Genomic DNA, 23,412 nt, shown 5'->3' on the forward strand with positions numbered 1-23,412 from the left:
CAGCTTCTATCTTTTTTATAAGTAGGGTTTTCATTATTACTGTTTGACATTCCCCCAATTTGTCCTAAGCTCTTAGCTTCTCATTTTATCCCCTTGGACTGCCTCCGAAAATTCTTCCTATCTAGTGCCAATTCAAATATTGTACTTCAAGGACCACCTCCTCCATAAAACAGCCTCTGATTACTACAGACCTTGTCAGATTTCCCAGCATTGTACCCTAATCTAAAATTTTATTATGCATAGTTAAAACGTTTTTGAAGTTCTCTTATGCTTGTACTTCTCATTATCATCACAATAATAAAAGCTTCCAGAAAGCAGGGACAAAGTTACATTCCTTTTTGTGATCAGCCCTGAGCTAAGTACACAATAAATGCTTGTTAAATATATGTTGATTCATTCACCCACAAATTATTAAGGAAACTAGAGATTTGGAAGTTCACAGCACCCGTTTATTCCCTCTTTGTGTTATGAGACACCAAATATAGGACTAAATGAACCATTAGATATGATCTAAGTATGGCAACTCTAATAATTTCTTGTTCTCAGGAAGTCTCTAAAATGTATGATATTTCCTTCAATTTAATAAAGTAGTCTGGGCTGAATAAACACTATAATCCACATTAGAATTGCAACATAATAGAAATATAGGTCTAAATTACACATTTTTAAAAGCTCATTTAAAAATCTGTTAAATTCCTCATTTGATAATAATATGAAATGTATAATAACGTAAGCAACTGTCACGAATTAGATTCAAAGATACCGATGTTTTATGAGATATTTTCCATGACCCAGGGTTGCTTCCTTAGAGTATTCCTAGGATGTCTACTGATCTGTTAAATTCATGCAGTGGGAACAAATGTCCATTTTCTTTGCCAAGAAAATACCATAGATGAATATTAAAAACAGTTCTGTTAGCCAAAATTCACATCTGCACACACTTAAAAATGAAGCTTTTCTTTTTTCCAATAATAATTTGTAATACATTCTGAAAAATATAAAAATTAGACAGTACTCTACACCTGGCTGGTTAACTAGTATTTTAGCTGAAAGTGCAATAATACAGCCCACACTATCACTGAAACTGATTAGCACACTCTAAATTGTGGCTATATGTATGTGTACGTATATACACATTAGTAACTTTTTTTGGTGTACATATATATAGAGAGAGAGATGGTTATACATATATATAGAGAGAGAAGTGGTTACGAATCAAATACAAAGTTCAAAATATATTCTAAGGGTGGAATAAATCAATTAAAAGAAATAAAATATTTTTAAGGAGAATATAATTTAAAACATGGGAATTAAAGAGATTTTTCTACAAAATTTGGGAATTCTAATACTTTAAAAAAACTTCTCAACTATCAAGGTAATATTGTTTTTAAAAAAGGTCATTCATTCACTAAGAATGACATATCAAAAACAATGGTTCTTTTTTTTCACCAATTTTTTAATATGTATGTAGGAGAAATACATTTTGGGCCTGATTTCCATATTGTTGTATTTGCAAAACTTTTGTAATATTTAAGTAGTAGAGGCTTTTAATCCAATGTATTATGTAGAATATATGCATAAACTATATTATTTAAAAACATTTTAAAATCATTTTTTCCCCCTGAGGAAGATTAGCCCTGAACTAACATCTGTGCCAATCTTCCTCCACTTTATATGTGCGTTGCCGCCATAGCATGGCTGATGAGTGGTGTAGGTCTGCACCTGGGATCTGAACCCGCAAACCTAGGCCACCGAAGAGGAGTGTGCTGAACTTAACCACTACGCCAGGGGGCTGGCCCCTCATTTTGATTTTGAAAAAGAATGATTAATATGGAGAATCGAGACCAAGAATAACCTGTATATTAAAAAGAGATATTTCAAAATATCTATCACTTCGCCTATCATATATCTGTGTATATTATTGTTATTTTAAAAAATCATGTATATGTCATAGGACACAACAAAAGAAACTGGAAAATTAAAATCTTGCTTCCATAACCTATACACATTTTCTTCTATTGGTGTGATCCCATTTGATTCTTCATATGTTAGGTTTGTTTTGAGAAGTCATTTTCCAAAATTCACCTGTCTAATAATAAAATACACTACTGTATGAAATAAAATATGCTTATATATGCTGCTTCATTAAATTAATCTCCCATGAGGAAAACTGTTAAATATCAGGTATTTGTCTGAAAGTATGTAGAAATCTCAAAGAATCTACAAAAAAAGTGACTAGAATAGGTGAATTTAGAGAGGTCATGGGATACGAGATCAATATGCAGAAATCTATTGTATTTCTATATATTAGCAACAAACAATTGGGAATGGAAGTTAAAAACACGAAATGATTAGGTATAAATCTAACAAAATAAATACAACATCTATATGCTCAGAACTATAAACACTGTCGAAAGAAATTAAAGAAAGCCTAAACAAATAGCAAGATAGTTTATATTCATGAACTGGAAGACTCAATATCATTAAGATTCAATTCTCTCCAAACTGAGTAGATTTGATGCAATTCAAAAAAATATCCCAGCAGGATTTTGTGTAGATTTCATTACGTTGATTCTAAGAGCAAAAGAACTATGACAGGCAAAACCATTTTGAAAAAGAACAAAGTTGGACACCTCATACTACCTGTCTCCAAGACTATAAAAGCTATCGTAATCAAGGCAGTGAGGGACTGGAAAAGGAAAGACATACAGTCATGCATCGCTGAACATGGGGATCTGTTCTGAGAAGTAAGTTGTTAGGTGATTTCACTGTCATGCGAACATCACAGAGTGTACTGAAGAACAAGAAAATGTGCCACCCCAAAATGTGTCTCTTTACCATGACGATTAGTTTAGGCTGATTATTTTTAAGAAACAAAAGCCTCAGAAAGTTTTTCTTGTTACCTTCCTGTAAACTGCCTAAAAGAATTCACATTAAAAAACTTGTCTTGGGAAGTGAGTTATCACTTAGCATAACATGAACTAGGTAATACACAGGGAGGAACCTAGAAAAGCCTCTTTGCTGGGCTTCCCTCTGTGTTCTTCTGTTTCTGTGACCAAACACTTGTTTTCCAAATGTTTGCTCATTTTCACCTACCTGTGAATTGCCTTCCTTCCCTTTGAAGTCCCTGACTCTCCCCACCCCCCGCATCTTCTTTTGTCTTTAGCTGAGGAAGACATTTAAGGTGAGAGCTTCAGTCATTTTAGCAAGTTACTTGGTTTCCTGGGTTTCTCTCACGTATACATGTTATCCAACTTGTTTGTTTTTCTCCTGTTAATCTGTCTCGTGTTAATTTAATTCTTAGACCAGTCAGAAAAATCTAGAAGGGCAGAAGAAAATTTCTTCCTCCCCTATAGTACTTAACACAAACCTACATGGTATAGCCTACTACACACCTAGGCTATATGGGACTAATCTTATGGCACCACCACCGTATATGCAGTCTGTTGTTGATCAAAATGTCACCATGCAACAAGACTGTAAACACCAATGGAACAAAATTAAACACCCCAGTAGTATACCACACATATATGCTCAACTGATTTTCAACGAAGCTGCAAAAGCAATTCAATGGAGAAAGGATAGTCTTCTCAACAAATAGTGCTGAAACAATTGAATCTTAATCTATACCTTGCACTATTCACAAAAATTGACTCAAAATGGACCACAGACCTAAATATAAAACTTAACACTATAAAACTTTTAGAAGAAAATCTTTGTGACCTTAGGTTAGGCAAATATGTCTTAGATATGACACCAAAAGCATGATCTATAAAAGAAAAAACTGATAAACTGGATTTCATAAAAATTAAGAACCTTGGGGCCGGCTCTGTGGCTGAGTGGTTAAGTTCGCGTGCTTCACTGCGGCGGCCCAGGGTTTGGATCCTGGGCGCGGACATGGCACCGCTCATCAGGCCACGTTGAGGCAGTGTCCTATATCCCACAACTAGAAGGACCTGCAACTAAGATATACAACTGTGTACGGGGGGGTTTGGGGAAATAAAGCAGAAAAAAAAAAAAAGGGCGGCACTTCAATGCCAAAAAAATAAAAAAATTAAGAACCTTTGCTCTTTGAGAGACACTGTTAAAAGAATGAAAACTTAAGCCATTGACTGTGAAAAGTCATCACATATGTAATCATTTGGTTATACAGTCATCATATCATATGTGATTTGTAAATCATATATCTTATAAAGGACTTGTATTCAGAATATATGAAGAACTCCCGAAATTTAATAATAAGAAAATAAACAATATAAAATTGGAAAACATTTAAATAGACATTTTACCAAGGAAGATATTCAGATGACAACATATGTGAAAAGATGCTCAATATTATTAGTTATTAGGGAAATACACATACAATGAGATACACCTATTAGGGTGGCTAAAATAATATTACAAACTCAACAATATCAAGTGCTGGAGAGGATGCAGAGCAACTGGAACTCTCACACATTGCTGATGGGAATACAAAATGATTCAGCCACTTTAGAAAGCAGTTGGACAGTTTCCAATAAAGTTAAAAAATATATTTAACACACAACTCAGCAATCCCACTCCTTGCTATTTAACCAAATGAAATAAAAAATATATGTTTACACAAAAGCCTTTATGTGAATCTTTAATAACTCAAATATTTTTCAACTAGAAAGTGGATAAACAAAGTTTGGTACATCTATGCAATGAAATATTGTTAGCAATTAAAAAGATCGAGCTACTGCTACACACACAACGTGGATGAATCTCAAATGCATTATGCTAAGGGAAACAAACTAGACTCTAAAGGCTGTACACTGAATGATTCATTTATCTGACATTCCAGAAAAGGCAAATCTACAGACACAGAAAACAGACGCACAGTTACCAGGAGTTGGGGCAAGGAGAAGGAAACGGGTTGACAACAAAGGGTCTGGAGGAATATTTGAGGTGATGGAACAGGTCTTTATCTTGATAGTGGTGATGGTTTGTCAAAGTTTGCAGGATTATACATAATCTATATGTAAATTGTAGTTTGATAAAATGTTTTAAGAAGACAGAAATGAATGAAGAGTTACGGAAGTACAGGAAAGAGAGCAATTTCTTCTGAGTTGGTGTAGGAAGCAGGAAAATAGGGACAGTAACATGTTTGAATGAGGATGATGAGTTCACCAGGTCTTCCAGGCAGAGGGAACAACATGTGTGAAGCCATGAAGGGAGAAGCTTTGCAGCCTATTTTTGGAAAAGGGAGTCATCTCAGGTAAGCACAGCACAGACCATGTCTGTGATCGGGGAGACAGTTAAGAGAGGTAGAAGAAGAGACTTCATACTCATTTGGATGACTATTATAAAAACAAAACAAAGAAACCCAAAGCAACAAGCGTTGGGGATGATATAGAGAAATTGGAACCCTTGTGCACTGCTGGTAGGAATGTAAAATGGTGCAGCTGCAATGGAAGACAGTATGGCAGGTTCCTGAAAAAAGTAAAAATAGAATTACCATATGATCCAGCAATTCCTCTTCTGGGTATATATCCAAAACAACTGAAAGCAGGAACTCAAATAGATATTTGTACCTCCATGTTCATAGCAGCATTATTCACAATAGCCAAAAAGTGGAAGTAACCCAAGTGTCCACTGGTGGGATGAATGGATAAACAAAATGTGGTATACACACACAATGGAATATTATTCAGCCTTTTATGAAAAAGGAAATTCTGACACATGCTACCACATCGACAAACCTTGAAGACATCATGCTAAGTGAAATAAGCTAGTCACAAAAGAACAAATACATATGATTCCACTCATAGGAGATCCCTAGAGCAGTCAAATGCACAGAGACAGAAAGCAGAATGGTGGTTGGCAGGGGCTGGGGAATACGGGGAGACAGAGAGTCAGTGTTTAATGGGTACAATTTCGGTTTTGCAAGATGAAAGGAGTTCTGGAGATGGATGGTAGTGACGGTTGCACAACAATTTAAATAAGCCACTGAACTGTACGCTAAAAGATTTAATTAATTAAAATGAATAAGAGGAAAAAAGGAAAGTTAAATGAGGAGAAACAGGATTATGCAAATCCCTGGCCAGAAAGCTAAGAAACCGTGGCAACCTCACTTTGTTGTGGGCAATAGTGCTTTGTAAGATTTTGAGCAACAGAGGGAAACGCCATTAGTTCACAATCTACCTTGCCCAGAAGGTTCCGCTTGATTCTACCCCTCTCCCACAGACCTCCAGACATTTTCCTGGGTGTTTACCAGGGCCTGCTGTCCAACAGATTTAGACAATGGTTCTGATTTCAGTTAAAGGTAATCACAGTTTTGTCTGTTCCATTATTCCTGTCCCATTAAAATAAATCTCTTTGAGGGGAGCAGTTATGTTTACATTGCCAGTGCCTAACCCAACCCAGCAATAAGACAGAGGGTATCTCAGTCTTACCTTCTTCTCTTTGAGGCCAGATGGTCCTGTGTCCCTCAGGGGCCTCAGACTACCAGCCTGCTCTTTCTCAGGAGCATTACCATTTTCTCCCTTCATCCCTATTAGACCCAGACTTGGCTTTCCTGGGGAGATGAGTAGTCTACAGTCAGAGAAGACCACATTTCCTTTGGACCCCATTAAGATGAGGGCTCTCCGGACAGGACAGGCCAAGCTTCTGCTTTTCTTTGATGCTAATGAGGGCACAGCCCCCCTGCCCAGACAAGAAGATCTAGTGACATCACAATCACACTGCTCAGTTTCTGATGCCAGGGCTAGAGAGCCAGCACATCCTTTTCTTTGTGACTCCAGTCTCCCAGGGGCAGAAAGGGGAAACAGGTTGAAGATGTCCTACAGCATAGGAGTATGGCAACAATATAGATAGATGGTGACTTTTGTAAATCGCTGTTCAGCTTACAAAGTGTTTATAATATAGAACATTTCCAAAAAACTGAACAATGCAATTTAAAAATCACATATAATCTCATCCTACAAAGAAATGAACTAGCGTAGTTCCTTTTTTTCTTCTCTGTGTATAAGCTTATTTATGGCTCATTTTTTCTTAGTCTCACATCCTATATCAAATCCCTGAGAGGTTGTGTTGGCTCCAACTTGAAAACGTATCCAGAAGCTTACCACCTCCACTAGTGCCCTCTGTTCTAGGCCCCGATCATGTCTCACTTAGATTACTGCCCTGCCTTTCTAATTGGTTTCCCGCTTTTGTTCTCACACAACTAGAACGATCTTTTCAAGTCTAAGTCAGATCACATTACTCCTTGGCACGATACCCTAATCTTCTCCCATTACTCAGAGTTAAAGCCAGTCCTTAGAACAGCCTCAAATACCCTACATGATCAGGACCCTTGAGATCCCTCAAACTTCATCTCCTACTCTTTCTCCTGTGTGTACTCTGCTCTCTCCACACTGGCTTCCCTGCTGCTCCTTAACCATGACAGCCATGCTCTTGCCTTGGGATCTTTGCACTGGCTGTTTGCTCTATGAGAAATTTCTTCCTTTAAATATCCACATGGCTAATTCAACTCCTTTGTTGATCTTCTCAATGAGGCCAACCCTGACCACACTATTTAAATGGTCCCAACTCTGGTACTCCGGAGTCTCCCTTAATCATCTCTATCATTTATTATTGAATAGCACCTAGAAACTTTAAAAAATTATTTGTAAGTTACTTCTGTTGCATGTTCACTTCTATGGTCTGTCTCTCCTGCTAGAATGTGAGCTCTGAGGAGACAGGAATGTCTGCCTATTTGGTTCACTGATATATCAGGCGTCTTAGGACCTCTATATACAAAATAGGCACCAAATGCTGAAAGCATTAAGAGTGTGCCATTGCCGCTAACTGTCCTTCAGCATCCGTTCTTCTTCTTCTTTTAAATAATAATCTCTCCCCAAATTTTAGTGCTGTACATGCTAACAAGTCCCTGCTTCTCCAAGTATGGCCCTAGGACTAAGATTTCTCTGGTGGAATGTGAGTGAGAATGATATGTACAACTGCCATAGCACTTCCTGAAAAGGAAATTATTTGTCATCCTCATTTTCTTTTTCCCCCTTCCTGCTGGTTGGAAAATGGTAACAACTGGAATAGGAGCCCTTAATGCAGAGATGGTAGCTCCATGTTGAAGATGATAGACCAGCCCGCCAGCTAGCCTGGGTTCCTAAATGACCTTGTGGAACAGAACCATTTGCTCCCACCCTTGGGCCACCCTAATACCTCTGGACTGTTAAGCAAGGGAAAAATTAGCTCCAGATCTCATTTATCCACTGTGTTTTGGGGCTCTTTCTTACAGCATCTTAGGCTTACCCTGATGAATGTGGAGAAGACCACCCATAATAATAATATAATCATAGCATTCCTAATACCAAACCATCTTTGTATTCCTGGAATAAAACCCATGTGGTCATGCTGTACAATGTTTTAAATAGGCTAGTGGATTCTTTTGCATAATATTTATTTGCATTTTTTTACAATATTCACTAGTGAGATTATTCTGTTTTTAAAGGGATACGTTTTTTGGGTTTTGGTATTGATATTATGCTAACCAAGGAACAGATTACTAAGTCAAAAGAAATGGATATTATAAAAGTCTATAACCTAGACTACCAAAGGCTTTCAGGAAGGTGGTACCAATTTACAATCCCACTAACAGCATTTTAGAGTATTTATTCACTGCACTTAGTGTTTGGTATTATTAATTAAAAATGATGCTTGGTATTTTTTAAAATAATTTGCTTACTCAATATATGAAAAGTAATATCTTGTCTTAATTATTATTTCCTTGATTACTTGTGAGAATGAAGAGGTTTATTTAAGAAAAATGCACTTTTTCTGGTCATGTATTTTCTCTCTCTTTTTTTTTTTACTGTGTCCTATAATGCATTCAATTTAGTTAAATTAATTGACCACTTTCAATTATTAATTTATTTAATCATCACAATATTGAACCAGGAAATCCCTTTCCACAGGGAATAATTGCTTCCAACATGAACAATGGTTAGAACGAGACTTGACTCTCAGCCCAGAGCTCTTCCACTATACTCTGACATCTGACCCCTTTGCAACCTCAGCTACTCAATACACAACACCTAAAGCTCATTGTTTACCCTCTGCCCTCCCCTCACAGAAAGTCTCTCAACAAAGGAAGCAAAAATGTGGATAGAGAGGCTTTGCCCCTTTTCTCCAACTTCCTTGAGCCTCCTAATAAATGGAAAATGCTTTTGTTTAAGTGCATTAAACGCTACTGAAATGTTGGTGTGGTATAAAAAAAGCATCAGTAAAGGCTAGTTGTAATATTAAAACAATTACAGTCTAGTTATCTATAACCTAAGTTCAGTATTACTGTCAAAAGGGCCCTCATTTAAAATGTATGCAGTCAGTATTAAAACGTTCCATAATTAAGTCATAGGACATATAAGGAGAAAAGATGCCTCCTAAACATAAAGAGTATCCTCACATATAACTTAGCATGCAAGCTGGAACATGCTTGAGAGTGAAAGAAGTGGGGGAAATACTGAATCATACAGGATTCTGGGACAACAGATGCAAACTAGGACTTTCCTGGGCAAGCTGGAATGCATAGGCATTCTATTTATGGTAAATCATCAGGATAGTGCCATAAATTATTTCCTTCATTATTTGTAATCATTTCATCATTAATGAAGATATTAATGAAATACATTTTTTTTCACTTTACTTTTTCAGTGTTATGAAAAAAAGATGCACTGTCCAATAAGACTCCTGTAGATTTGGCCATAAAACCAAAAGGACTAAAAGAACTGTACAATTCTCAGCAGCAATCTTAAACACATACACACGCACACCAGAAAACCCCACAAAACCAAAAGGAATACACACACAAATGCCTTTGGGCACAAATACCTGCTCCTCTTGCTCTCCACTCTCTCAGTTTGGATCTCAGTCTCTGAAGATGGCAAATGAACTGTTCCATTTTCAATAAATTCTAAAGTCAAATTACCATCTTTTGTTGCACTGACCTAAGAGATTTTTCCTTTATTCTAGTTAGAAATGTTTTCATTTAAGAAAGTCCAAATGGATAAAATCAACAAGTTCTGGTAAATGGCAGAACTTCCATTTATAGTGGTGTGATTAGAATATTAGAGGTTAGGCTAGAGAATGACAGGGAGGACTAATCTTGTAAATTTTAAACGTTTAATATAAACAATGATTCATTTATAATTCTAGATTTTATTTTCAAATAATCTTAACATAAAATATACTGCCTTTTCATTTTCTCCAAGTAAAACATAGTTCTCCAGCTCAGGAAAACTACAGTTGGAAGTTAAGCTATTATTTGCTCTCCCAGATTGTTAGAAAATAGGAGTGCTCTTTAACATGCAGCAGAGGTAGAGGAAGAAACAGCAGAAGAAACAGAGAAAGCCTTTCAGCAGGGAGCAGCCCACTGCCATCTACATCCCTGACTCCACATCAGCACTAAGCTTTGCAGTTCCACTCAGGTAAGAATGGCAAAACCTCGACAGTGTAAATATTCAAGCAGGAATGATGATAGATACTCTGCTCTTTTTGTTTAATAAGTAAACACTCCAGGCATTATTCCAGTATTTATTTAGTGGAATCACTGTGAAACAGGTGCCTCACATCAGAACCAGAAAAAGTAGGAGAGAGCTGGAGACTGGTATAAAACTGAGAGACTAGGGAACAAACAATTCCTCTTGTTACACAAGGAGATGCACAAACTGATGTAAGTAAAATATTTGGTTTGGACTGATTTGTATATATTGTCAAAATGACAAAAAAAAGTCCTGGTTTTTATATAAGACAAGACATAGCCCCTTTCACCATTCAGAGAAGGTTTACAATTGAAGTTATTTGAAGATACTTTAAAATTCTAAACCTTAATATAAATGAATACCAATTCATCACATTCCAATTATGTTCACACTCAAAGTTTTCTAAGTTGTCATTTATGCATGTTTTTTCTTTCATAAATTAATTTACTGTTATGTTTAAAGGCATCAGTATAGTCCATTATATTAAGCTGTGGTTTATACACCCAGAGGAAAGTGCCAACTTGAAGTTCATCAACATTGTAGAATGTTGTAAAAATTATACTGGATGTTGTTTGCCAATCAATTTTTATAAATCTGAACTGTTTGAGGATAATATTTAAAATTTTAAGGATATGATACTTCATATTTTTAGCAAAGGAAAAAGTAAGAAAAAAGATCAAAGAAAAAAGAACAGAATTGAGATTAGAAATCCATTTTAAGCCAAAATGACAATGTCTTCATAAGTTAATATTAATCCTTTAATTATAAATTTCAAAGGTCTAAGTAGTTTCTATGACCTTAGCTTTGAATAATTATGCCATATGGAGCTTTTCTTAAATTTGAAAAAGATGCTGAATTGTTGCTCAAAGCCTTTTAATGACTTCAGGCTGGCAGAATTCCAGTATAATCCTTCAGATACCATTAAAATTATAGACCAGGAACCCAAGCTGGTAAATGCTATGTCAATTTCATAAGCGGTTTTTACTTAGTAGAGCACAGTGTGGAGAATGTTTGATGTGTTCATATATATCTAAATATCAAATTGTGAAGCGTAAAACAACTACTTATAATGAAGAATTCACAAAGGAAAAGATGGACAGGTTACATGAAATATAAATAAATTTTTTGTGTATCATAAAATTAAAAGGCAAATACCAAAAATATTTGTCACAAAGATAAGAGTTTTATCATCCTAAATATAAAACAAATTTATATAAGGTGATGGAAAAAACACTAGGACACTAATGGGAGAGAAACTGACAAAGGATTTGAACAGGCAATCCCCAAAGAATGAACTACGAGTAACAAATCCATTATACATGTTCAATCTCACTCTTAAAAATGCCAATTAAAAACAAATGTTGTTCACCAAAAAAATACCAAAAATTAAAGAGAAAGTATTAATTATACTAAGGACTGGCTAGATAAAACAGATATTCTTTTGAGGAAAATATAAATTAGTACAACCTTTCTAAAAAGTAATTTGTTCCTATAATTCTACTAAGATCTTAACCTATGGGGAAGAAATGGGAATGTTGACAAAAATTTACCTATGAAGATGTTAATCTCTGCATCAAGTTAGACATTTTTTTTTTTTAAAAAGCTAAATGTTTAAAAATAAAGGAATACCACAATAAACTATGCTACATCCGTAAAAATGGAATATCATGAAATAATGAAAACTATTTTCAAAGAATTTCTAATGACTTTGGCATATTCTTAGCACAACTTTTAAAAAAAGCAAGACAACTGTCTCTTTAGTATGATCTCAGTCAGCTAAGTTAACATAGCTATTTTACATACACACTAAATTATTACTATTAGTTACATCTGGGTGATAGTAGTAACAGGAAATTTTACACGTCTCTATTTTCCACATTTTCTAAAAGGTCTATTTCAAGAAAAGTTATTTTTAAAATAGCTGAACAGATCTTTGAAACAATGGTAAATTTTTTTATTTTTTATTTTTATTATTTTTTATTATTTAAAGATTTTTATTTTTTCCTTTTTTCTCCCCAAAGCCCCCCGGTACATAGTTGTGTATTCTTCGTTGTGGGTTTTTCTAGTTGTGGCATGTGGGACGCTGCCTCAGCGTGGTCTAATGAGCAGTGCCATGTCCGCGCCAGGATTCGAACTGACGAAACACTGGGCCGCCTGCAGCGGAGCGCGCGAACTTAACCACTCGGCCACGGGGCCAGCCCCGAAACAATGGTAAATTTTAAAGACAAAAGTTTTAATCTAACTTCTGAAAACTACCCACTACCATCACTTACTAATGCTCTTTAATTTTTCAAAGGTTCATATTTTATGGACCTCGTTTCAATTTGGTTTGAAAAGATTTTCAAAAGGCTAGAAAAGCAGCTTTCACTTTGCAAATGTCAATCATTGACTCTTTCGGATTCTCCGTTTCAAGTATTTTGACCTTGTGGAGGTATTTCATGTTTCTCTTAACTCAGACACTGAAGATATCATCTAGGTCTCACTCGCTGCTGACAGAACCTCAGGTAGGATCCAGACTTAGGAATTCTTTTATAACCTTAACATTGTAAGTGCTACTGAAACAACCCAGGCCCACAGGGAATGTTGCATTTAGATTATTTATTATCCTAGTGTTACTTTCCTCTCCTCTTTGAAGCTTGATTTTATACTTAATGATAGAAAATCATTTCTAAACCTCTGAATCCTGACTAGATTTTGAACTGCTAGCAAATATTTTAACTTTTGGATTTATTTAAATGTAATAAAACATTAAAGATACAGTGAGAAGAATTCAAATAACACGCACAATGAGATTAACATTCTAGTAAAAGAATTATGTACTGGCTTATTAGTATTAATTCAAACTTTTATAGTAAGAACTCAAATGTCTACTAATTTGTGCACAAAAAAATTAAAACTGTGTCTGAAAAAATATTTATGCTCTATGTTTAACTTATTAAGTAATATGGAAGAAATTACAGCACTAAAAAACAAAGGAATACTTGAACATAAAGATATATCTTGTCCTACCCGAAGTATTTATAAGGAGTTGAAATCAAATTTGGATGCATCAATAATTTTTTATTTATTCACATTACCATTCACAGTGGCTATATTGAATTTCTCAGTTCATCATCATTCTTTTATTCACTCACTTAACCTTTACGAATGTCTACTTTGTACGAGGCACCACACATGATCCTGGAGCTTTAGAAATAATCATTTCACAAGGACTGCTTCAGGGAAGGGACAGTGCAGGTCCTCACTGCATTCTGAAATGCTAAACTCCTTTTACTAGTTAAGCAAAAACACTTATCAATCAGAAATACAAATTACTCTTCATATCAGCAGCCCAGTACTTGTACTATAGCATATGGATTTTGGGGTTGACTATTTCCATAACTCGACAAAAACAAAACTTATGGTCCTAAACACTAGCCCACTCAATTCTCTTGTCCTTTCCCAGATTCTCCCCCTGCCAAGACCCTGCATTCTCATTAACATCCTCAGCACTTGTGTACATGTCAGCTAAAATTACTACACTAAAACCCCTTTTCTATCTCCTTGTATTACTTGTGTTCTCAGTTCAATTCAGGAGCATTCCATTCTTCCAGACTCATGCTGCCATGCTCCCTCCTCTACCCGCAGAACTCCAATTCTACCTGAGCAAATTCCTTTTCACTCTCTTCCTTTCAGCTACATTCCAGCCATCTGCTCAGCTTGAAGCCTGGCTGTTTCACTCTTCTCGAAACTCCTCACTCTGAGCAGACTATTGTGATCCTTTACTAAAAACATAGATGATATCTTACACAAGCTCTTCTCAAGTCTTGTCAAAGAACTTCTTTATTTATATCTTTACCAAGCCTCTTCTTCCTTCCTTCCTCCTCAGAAGTCATGGCTCCCGTCATTCATTCACTTAATTAATGCCAGGTAAGCACCTACCATATGCTAAGTTTTCTAGGCACTAGCAGTACAGAAATAAACAAGATAGATAAAGTCCTGCTAATGGAGCTTAGGTTATAGTGGAGGAAAAAGAAGATAAGTGAAAAAATAAAAAAATGATTTCAGATAGTGAGATGAGCTATGAAGACAAAGGGACAATAAGGGGGTAGAGGTAGGCAAGACTTTAGATAGAGAGGTCACAGAAGGACACTCTGAGGAGTGCACAGTGATGAGGAGGAGGATGGCCATAAGAAAATCATGGAGAAGAACATTCCAGGCAGAGAGGTGGCAGGTGTAAAGACCTGGAGGCAGGAGAGAGAGATACATGTTCCAGGAACAGACCAACGTCTTATGTGGCTGAATCCTCAAAGCCAAGGCATGAGGGTGGGCCAGTGCTGGCAATTTCACTCACATCCTCCTCTCTCAGATCATAAGCCATCAGTTATCTATGGTTCTTTGCATCTTTAAGGCTCTTCCTCTCCATTAGTCTTTTCTCATGTATTTCAAGAAATTTTCAGCCTGAAAATATACTCTCCTTAGCTCCTGTTCCTCTTTGGAACTGCACTTTCCTTTTAATATCAGATTTTCCAAAACAATAGAGTATTCACTAATCTCCACTTCCTCACTACTCTCTCATTTATCTTGTGCAACCGTGTTTCTGCCCACACTATCATTTTCAGTGCTGTCCAAGATCAATGACGTCTCAGTTTCAAATTTCGTGACCTTTCCTCCACCCTCATCCTTCCTGACTTTCTGTCACATTCTTGACAATCCTCCTTTCCAAATATTCTCCTCCTTTATTTCCATGAAAATACATTCTTCTCATATTCCTCTTACCTTGATGACCCTTCTTTGACTGTTTCCTCCCCAACCTCCTGAATGAAGTTCTTCCTTCACAGCTGTTGCTTGTTTTCCTTCTGCATTTCTCTCTTGAACAGGCCCTCTCTGTGGGTGACTCCCACAGCTGTCTTTCCCAGTCCTGCCTTCTCTTATTTTACCTACAAATGCCCCTCAGTAGCAAGTGAACACCACAGCTGGGTTTAGCGATGGCACTTCAAACTCAACATGCTCATAAATGAATTCTTCTTCTTCCTCCCCAAACCAGAAACTTCTCCTACATTCCCACAATGCCATCCCCAAGATGATTCTCAAACACTTCTCCACTGGCTCACTGTCACTGCTAACCTCTTACCACCGTCACTCACCTCTAGTGGGCCCTCAAGGACCTCTTGCCTAGATTAATCTAGTCTCGCCAATTACTTCTACTGCTATAGCATCTTGCCAACACTGATAGAAAGATTTTCTTAATAATCATTTGAATCTGACACTTCATTGCTTAAAAATCTTCAGTAGCTTCTCACTGTTTACCCAGTGAAGCTAAAATACTTACCACAGCTTTGGAACCTTTTAGTGATCCTTAGCTATCAATTAGCCTGATCACTGACCATGCTCCTTGATTAATATCTATGCCATGTAAAAGGGTTTGTTTGCTCTTGCTGCTTCTTGATTCCTTTGGCTTAGTATGACATCTTGCATATCTACTAGTCAACATCCTACATATTACTTATGTCTAGTTCAAGTGACATCTCTTCCAGTTAATTTTCCCTGATTTCCTTAACAGAATATAATTTTCCCCAGTTCACCCTCCATCTCGCATTACTCTTATCTGCGTATGTGTGTGCCTTGCAGTCACTATTATTTTATAATCTCCTTGAGGACAGTGCCTTTTTTTCTTTTTTCCTTGTATCCCCACAGTGCCTGCAATAATGCCTTTCTGAGACATAGAAAATCTTCCAGAAATGTTTGCTAAATGAATTACCAATGGCTTCCAATACTAACTTTTTATTATCTGTATCCTGTCAAATAGTAACACAAATAAATCTATACTCAAAAAAGCTCATCTCCTACTAAAAAGAAACATTTGAAATGTGAATATATAATGCAAGAAAATTACAGCCTAAACTGTATAAGTCTGGCTTTGATATGTTTAATTTTCTTAAATTGAGGTACACTGGTATCTGCGCCATTTAAGAACACTTACTTAGAAATACTTTGAACGGTTGGCAGAGATGACTGAAGCCAAGGTGAGGTATGTAAGAGCTACCAGAAAAGATAAGTGCAACACCACGGTCACTCTCCATCAGTCCCTTTTTTATCTGCTATTGTCAGAGGGCTAAAACTATTCTGTATAAGGGAATTTCCCTAATTCTTGGACCTTTGTATGTTTTAGCATCAAAACATTATTACTTTGTACTGCTTTGATGGAATTATCTCTAACATCTTCACTCAGATGTGTAAAAGGCATCTCAACTGGAACATGTCCCAAATGGCCCAACTCGTTGCTCTTATAGTCTTCTTGCAGCAAGGGGAACTCCATTTGTTCACTGGTTCCAGCAGGTCACCTTGGAATCACTCTTGTCTGCTAGCTCCAGTGCTCTCTCTAGCTCTTTTTCTCTCTTTCTCTCTCCCTCTCCACATCTGAACCAACAGCAAATCCTGTCAGCTCTACCTTCAGAATATAGCCCGAATCTGATCAGTCTTTACTACCTTCACCGCTACTGCCCAGGCCCAAGCCTCTTATATCTTGTCTAAATTACTGCAATAGCCTTTAAAAAAAACTTATTTTATTGAGGTCATAATGCTTTATAACATTGTGTAATTTCAAGTGTACATTATTATTTGTCAGTTTCTGTATAGACTGTATCACGCTCACCACCAATAGTCTAATTTTTATCCATCATCATATAAATATGTGCCCCTTTACCCCTTTTGCCCTCCCCAACTCCCTTCCTCTCTGGTAACCACTAATCTGTTCTCTTTGTCCATGTGTTTGTTTATCTTCCACACGTGAGTGAAATCATGCGGTGTTTATCTTTCTCTGTCTGGCTTATTTCACTTAATATAATACACTCAAGGTCCATCAATATTGTTGCACATGGGACAATTTTGCCTTTTTGACGGCTGAGCAGTATTCCATTGAATATATATATACCATATCTTTATCCATTCATCAGTTGATGGGTACATGGGTTGCTTCCACGTCTTGGCAATAGCTGTTTAACTAGCCTCCCTACTTCCTTCTTTCCCCTCATTGCAGTCTATTCTCAGCATGCACAGTCAGAGAGACTCCACTCAAATGTGAGTCAGGTCATGTCACTCCCTGCTCAAAACCCACTAAGCCTCTTCTACTCACAGAGAGTCAAAGCAAAGCCCTTTCAACAGCTACTCAGACCTACAGGACCTGTGTCCATCCCCTGAGGTTTCTTCCCTGACCTCATTACCACCTCCTCCTCCTCAGTCATCATTTCCAGCCACACTGGCCACCCTGCTGTTCCTCTGAGAAGCCAGACTCACTTCTGCCTTGTTAAAGCCTTTTCCCTATTTATTTCTGGGTTCAGAGCTATGCTGCCAAGGGCAAAGTCTGCTGAAAACTGACTCTCAGATAAATTTAGGTTCTAGAAAGTAACCACCTTAGGATCACGGTCCCTGAAAAATCAAGGGAGTAGTGCCTGGAACGGTGCTGTACGCTCTGTGAAGCCTGAACATTTGAAGAAGAAGAGGTGGAAAAAATTAAACAGAATTAGACGATTCTTAAATTACCCTTTTCGACTTTCTTGATCCCAAGATATAGACTGGTTTTAAGGAGCTCAAGAGGCAACTTGCAGTTGTCATGATTAATAGGAATTCACATGGACTACCTGATTAAAATATTTACACCAAAAGAATGAATACTTGCACTTATACCTGGAATATAAGTCAACCCAAAATGCGTGAACATTACATTAACATTTCAAAAATATATAATTCTAAAGAAACTTTTCGTTTTCTGAAATATCAATCTGGGAAAATGTCACCATTTTTGTTACACTGTTACAAAAAATGGCAAAATCTAGAAATGACTATTAGACAAGCTAGGAAAGATCTAAAACCTAGTCTTAGCCTAAGAAAACTTAGGGCCACAGCCCAAGTATTCCTAACCAGTATAATATTTGACAATGTTATAACATTGTTTTATCACAATGTGTATTTAATTACTGTGGAACGGGATATTCCATACAATGCCTTCCAGGAAAGTCAAGGGAAAAGTTAGGAAACCTAACTCTCAAGATTATTTTAGTGGTATTTAGATATTACACCAAGATACTTAAACTGCTCACTTGAATAGTTTATAAACTTGAAGAGCAATTCTATGTCCACCATCTTTTAGAGATTAAACATAAGGCAGCAGTGGATTTCAAACATGGGTTCAACCGCCCCTAAAAGACCCAGGTGCATAGCTTACCTTTTCCAACGTCATCTCTGTCTCCGCAGCATGAGCCTTTTCCAGCTCTATTCTCATTTTCTCTGATTCAGCCTTCAGCTTGCTGACAGCAGTGTCGTGGTCCCTTGCAGCCCTTTGTTTCTCCTCTTCACGAAGAAGACCAAGCTCTACCAGCTGCTGTTTCCTCTGTGAGTTCACATTAATCAGCTCTTCTCTCAACCTGTGCACTTGGGCCTCCATGTCAGCAATAACCTTGTTTTTAAAAATGGAAAAATGGGCAAAGGATATGAATAGGAAAGTTATGAAAGAAGAAAAAGGCTAACAAATGCACAAAAAATGTTCACTCCTTTCTTTTCTCCTTTCTTCCTACCCTCCTTCCTCCCTTCTTTCTTTCCTGCCTTCCTTCCCTCATTTTCCAATCCCATGCCATTCCCTCCTAGCTCAGATTTAAACACTACCTAGAACATTTTACCATATACATTTAGTTCTTCTTATTTCAAACATCTATGTAAATGGAATATCACATGTATTCTTCTGTAACTCGCTTTTTTCAAATACTCAATACTATGTTCATGAGATTTGTCTAGTACTTCCTATTGTATTTTTGTTTTTATTTCATTGATTTCTGCTCTTATTTTTATGTCCTTCATTCTACAGTCTTGGGTTTATTTCATATTCCTTCTTATAATTTCTTATTTTGGATATTTCTCTCTTTTATTTTTATCCATTCTTCTTTTCTGATTTATAAACTTAAGACTATAAATACCCCTCTACCTATACCTTAAGTTTAATATCTCAGGTTTAGATATATGGTATTTTCATTATCATTTAGTTCAAAACACTTTTTAACTTCCATTATTATTTCTGGAGATCTGTTCCACGCCTCTCTCCTAGCCTCCGCAGGCGATCCTTGGCATGCCTTGGTTTGCAGAGGCATCACTCCAATCTCTGCCTCCATGTTCACATGGCTTTCTTTCTACATCTGTTGTCTCTGTGTCCAAATTTCCCTCTTCTTTATAAGGACACTGGTCATCTTGGATATAGGCCCCATTCTAATCCAGCAGGATCCAATTTTTACTTTATTACATCTGCAAAGACCCTATTTCCAAGTTGACACACACAGGTTCTGGGTGGATATGAAATTTTGAGGGGGACACCAATCAATTTAGGACATGGAGTTTAATGCTTCTCTTCTTGTTACTCACTTCTAATTGTATTTTGGCCAGAGAATGTAGTCTATATTACATTAATTCTTTGAAAATCCTTGCAATTGCTTGATGGCCACTTATACAGCCAATTTTTTAAAAGTTTCATGAATGATTGCTAAGAAATATGTATTCTACATTTTCTGCAGTTGCTGGGTGCTATGTTCCACACAAATCCATTAGACCAAACTTGTTTATTATGTTGCTGAAATCTTCCATATCTAATTGCTTGCTTTCTTTACTTGAGCTATTGATTACTTAAAGATGTGTGTTAAAATCTCCCACTATAATGGGAGGTTTGTCTATTTCTCTTTGTAGCTCTGCTAAATTTTCCTTTACATATTTTGAGGTTTTAAGGTCCATGTAAGTTCTATATCTTAGTTAATCGGCTTTTTGTTTTCAAATAGTGATCCTCATCCTCTTTTTATCTAGGCTTGATTTTTGCCTTAAAGTCACTTTTGTCTGAATTAACAGATTTTAGTAGCAGCTTTTGCGGGGTAGATAGCATTTTGTTCAGTATATTTTTACCCATTTTTTTTACTTTAAACTTTTTGCATTCTCAAGTTTTAGGTATCCATCTTATAAATAGCTTATATATTTTGAATTTTCTTTTAAAAATCTAATCAATCTTTGTCTCTTAAATGGAGCCTTTAGTCCAATTTAGTCCATTAGTTTGTATGTTAACATATTTGCCTTTATTTTTTCTCTTATTTTGTGCTATCTTTTGTAAATTTCATTTCTTCCTTTTTTTGCCTTCTTTTATTCTAAATGAATAAATTTTTTCTTCTTTCAACTTTCTTCTTCCTGGTTTGGAAGTAACACACTATATAGTCCCTTAGTGGTAACAGTAAGAGGCCTCAACACCCACGCTTCACTTATCAAAATTCAAAGTTAATTATTCTGCTATCCTCCTAAACGCTAAGAGAAACTTAGGACATTCGAAGTCCTGCTGCAGTCTTCCATATTTATATGCTACAGTTGTTACTTTCAATTTATTTTGTTTTTCTCAACTCAATATTGCTAATTATTTTATTGGGTTAGTAGGCACTTAAATCTATCCACTTATTTACCTCTCTCTTGTTTCATTATTTCTTCTTGCAACTCTGACCTCCCATACAACCATTTTCCTTTAGCTCCAAGTTCATTCTTTACGTTCTTTTAAAGAAGTTTAGCAGCAAGCACTTAGTTTTTACCAATCTGAAAATATTTTTATGGGTGCTGTTGAAAAGTCAGCTGTTATTCATTGGAAGATAATTTGTTTTTATCTCTCTGGCTGCTTTTAGGACCTTCTATGTGTCTTTTGTGTTCTTCAAGGTTTTTTTATTTCTCTTAGTGTAGACACGTCTTTATTTAGTCTGATTGGGACATGTCACTCCTCTGAATCTGTCTTTGATAAGCACTGCAAAATTCTCAGGCATAACCTATTCATTTAACGTCTCTGTTCCACTCTCTCTCCACTCTTCATGGAACTCATTTAGATGCAAGTTAAACTTTTCTATTCTTCCATTTCACTTAACCTCTCATATTTTTCATCTCTTTTCATCTCTCCTACATTCTGCACATTTTATTCTGTGTCTATCTGCTCTCAAATCCAGGCAATTTCTTAATTTCAATTGTTTTGTTTTTATTTTTAGAAATGTTATTCTTTTTCAAATATGTTTGATAATTTTCAAACTCCCTTGCTATTTTACTATTTTAAATCCCTCTAAAATCTTTAAATATATATAATATATTAAATATGACTACTTTCTATTCTGTGGCTGATAATTCCAGTATCTCAGGTCTTTGCAGGTCTCATTGTGCTGTTGAAATTTCTGAAGCTGCTGGCTCACAGCACTTCGTTTTTTCTCACGTTGTTTTATGTTGCTGTTCTTTTTTAATGTCAGCTCATATTTCTCAACTTTACCTGTTAAAATCGAAACTGGGTTATCCAGCAATCACGTGACTCTGATAGACACCTGGAGCTCTTGGCATCTCTGGATAACTTTAAAATAAGTTCTCAGCCTGAACTGATTGTGAATTCAGACATCGGATCCTCATGAGAACTGGCTTTTAGTTAATGAATTTTCAGAGGCAACTCCCCATACTCAATGCTAAGGTTTGAAACAGGTAATTTTCCTGTTTCTAGTTCCCTGGTTTTTAATTCACCCATACACTGTGGTATGGCCCTCTGGTGTCCTAGCTTTATGCGTGGTGGTATCCTAATAGATTCCCCACCATGGGCAGGCCCTAGACTTTAGTCTTTCTCCCTGGGCTCCATAAGAGTCAAAAAACTGAAGTTCAAGTTCGCTCAGTTTTAGAAAAGGTCCTCAAGGTGACAGCTGCCTTCAGTGTTCTGCTTACACCTCTGGGTTTCTGTTTTCATTTAGATTTTGACCTCTGAGTATCCTAACTAACTTAACAGCTCACAAATACACTCAAAAAGATGTTCGTTTAAAAAACCTTTAAGCTTTCCAGTTGTTTTCAGAGGGAAAGTTGATCAGATAACCTAGTGGCCGTGCTACCAGATGAATAACTAGTTCAGGCTAAGAGAACCTCTATTATTATTGTCAACGCATTAGCTATGAAGAAAACATTTTCTAAAACGCGATAACTATTTTATGCATGACGTACTTTCACCAAACACTGCCTAAACCAACATTTCCCTGACTGGAAACCAGAAAATCCAAAAGTGATGGTAATGGCAAAAGTAACATGAGGATGCTAGGAACAGGAATATAAAGCTAAATGATGAGAAGCTGCTTCAATAATGAAAATATCTACAATAAATGGTTAACTCATTTTCAATGAAAATCTTGGACTCATTCTATTTTGAATGTTAACAATTTTATAGTTTCTACATGATACACAATAATTGTTAACATTTTTAGTATTTATTTTGCACCACGCATCTCATGTAGACTATCTTATTTAATCTTTGCAACAACCCAATATGACAGATATTATTAATATACAAAGTTTTCCCTTAGTTTGGATTATGGTCAGTACACACTAGTTCAACTATTGACCCTGCTCCCTCCCTACACTAGATTGCAAGAGACATATTACAGATGGCTGGTCAAACACATTTATGTTGAAAGAGGAGAAAGGGCTTGAAATCAGAGCCCGAGGGCCTGGAGGTGATAGGGTGCTCCATTTTTATCCTCTCTACAAAAGTTGATTGGAAATAGATAGCGCCAGAGGAATGTATAAGAGAAATTTGTAAGAAATATACTTTACAGAAAAGGCCAATTCTCATAAATCTGTAGTAGAAAAGATTAATCTTTTTTCCCAGTAAAGGTATGCAATGTTTTAAAGTTTATTTGCTTCTCTGTTTCAAAGATGTATTGGTATCTGTATAGTGATAAACAACTGTAAACCAATTATCCTGATAACAAAGTCTCTTGCCTTCTGCTTCTTGTTTTAAAATGATTTCTCTTCTTTGAACTTGATACTTGGGCATAATAAGAGAAAAGATGGTCAATATAATCATGTTCCAAAATAGATGAGTAATCTTCTAAGAGCAGAGAGACTTACGCAGTGACAACAG

General features: G+C 36.3%; 1 protein-coding gene and 1 long non-coding RNA gene across 18 annotated transcripts in view; one reads left to right on the forward strand and one right to left on the reverse strand.

Moving 5' to 3' along the window:
- The window catches only part of CEP112 (centrosomal protein 112), a 445,593-nt gene that overhangs the window by 151,061 nt on the left and 271,120 nt on the right, over positions 1-23,412 (reverse strand). For all 17 annotated transcript variants that reach the window (XM_070560188.1, XM_070560186.1, XM_070560191.1 and 14 more), the window contains one exon: positions 18,700-18,930. In XM_070560188.1, the coding sequence (XP_070416289.1) occupies positions 18,700-18,930 (231 nt within the window). The remainder of the gene's footprint in view (positions 1-18,699; positions 18,931-23,412) is intronic.
- LOC139073859 (uncharacterized) overlaps positions 10,328-23,412 on the forward strand; it is a 41,967-nt gene continuing 28,882 nt past the window's right edge. Inside the window, exon 1 of the long non-coding RNA XR_011522955.1 lies at positions 10,328-10,442. This is a non-coding gene — a long non-coding RNA (uncharacterized lncRNA). The remainder of the gene's footprint in view (positions 10,443-23,412) is intronic.

Source organism: Equus przewalskii, chromosome 10 (assembly GCF_037783145.1).
Source record: "Equus przewalskii isolate Varuska chromosome 10, EquPr2, whole genome shotgun sequence".
NCBI lineage: Eukaryota > Metazoa > Chordata > Mammalia > Perissodactyla > Equidae > Equus > Equus przewalskii.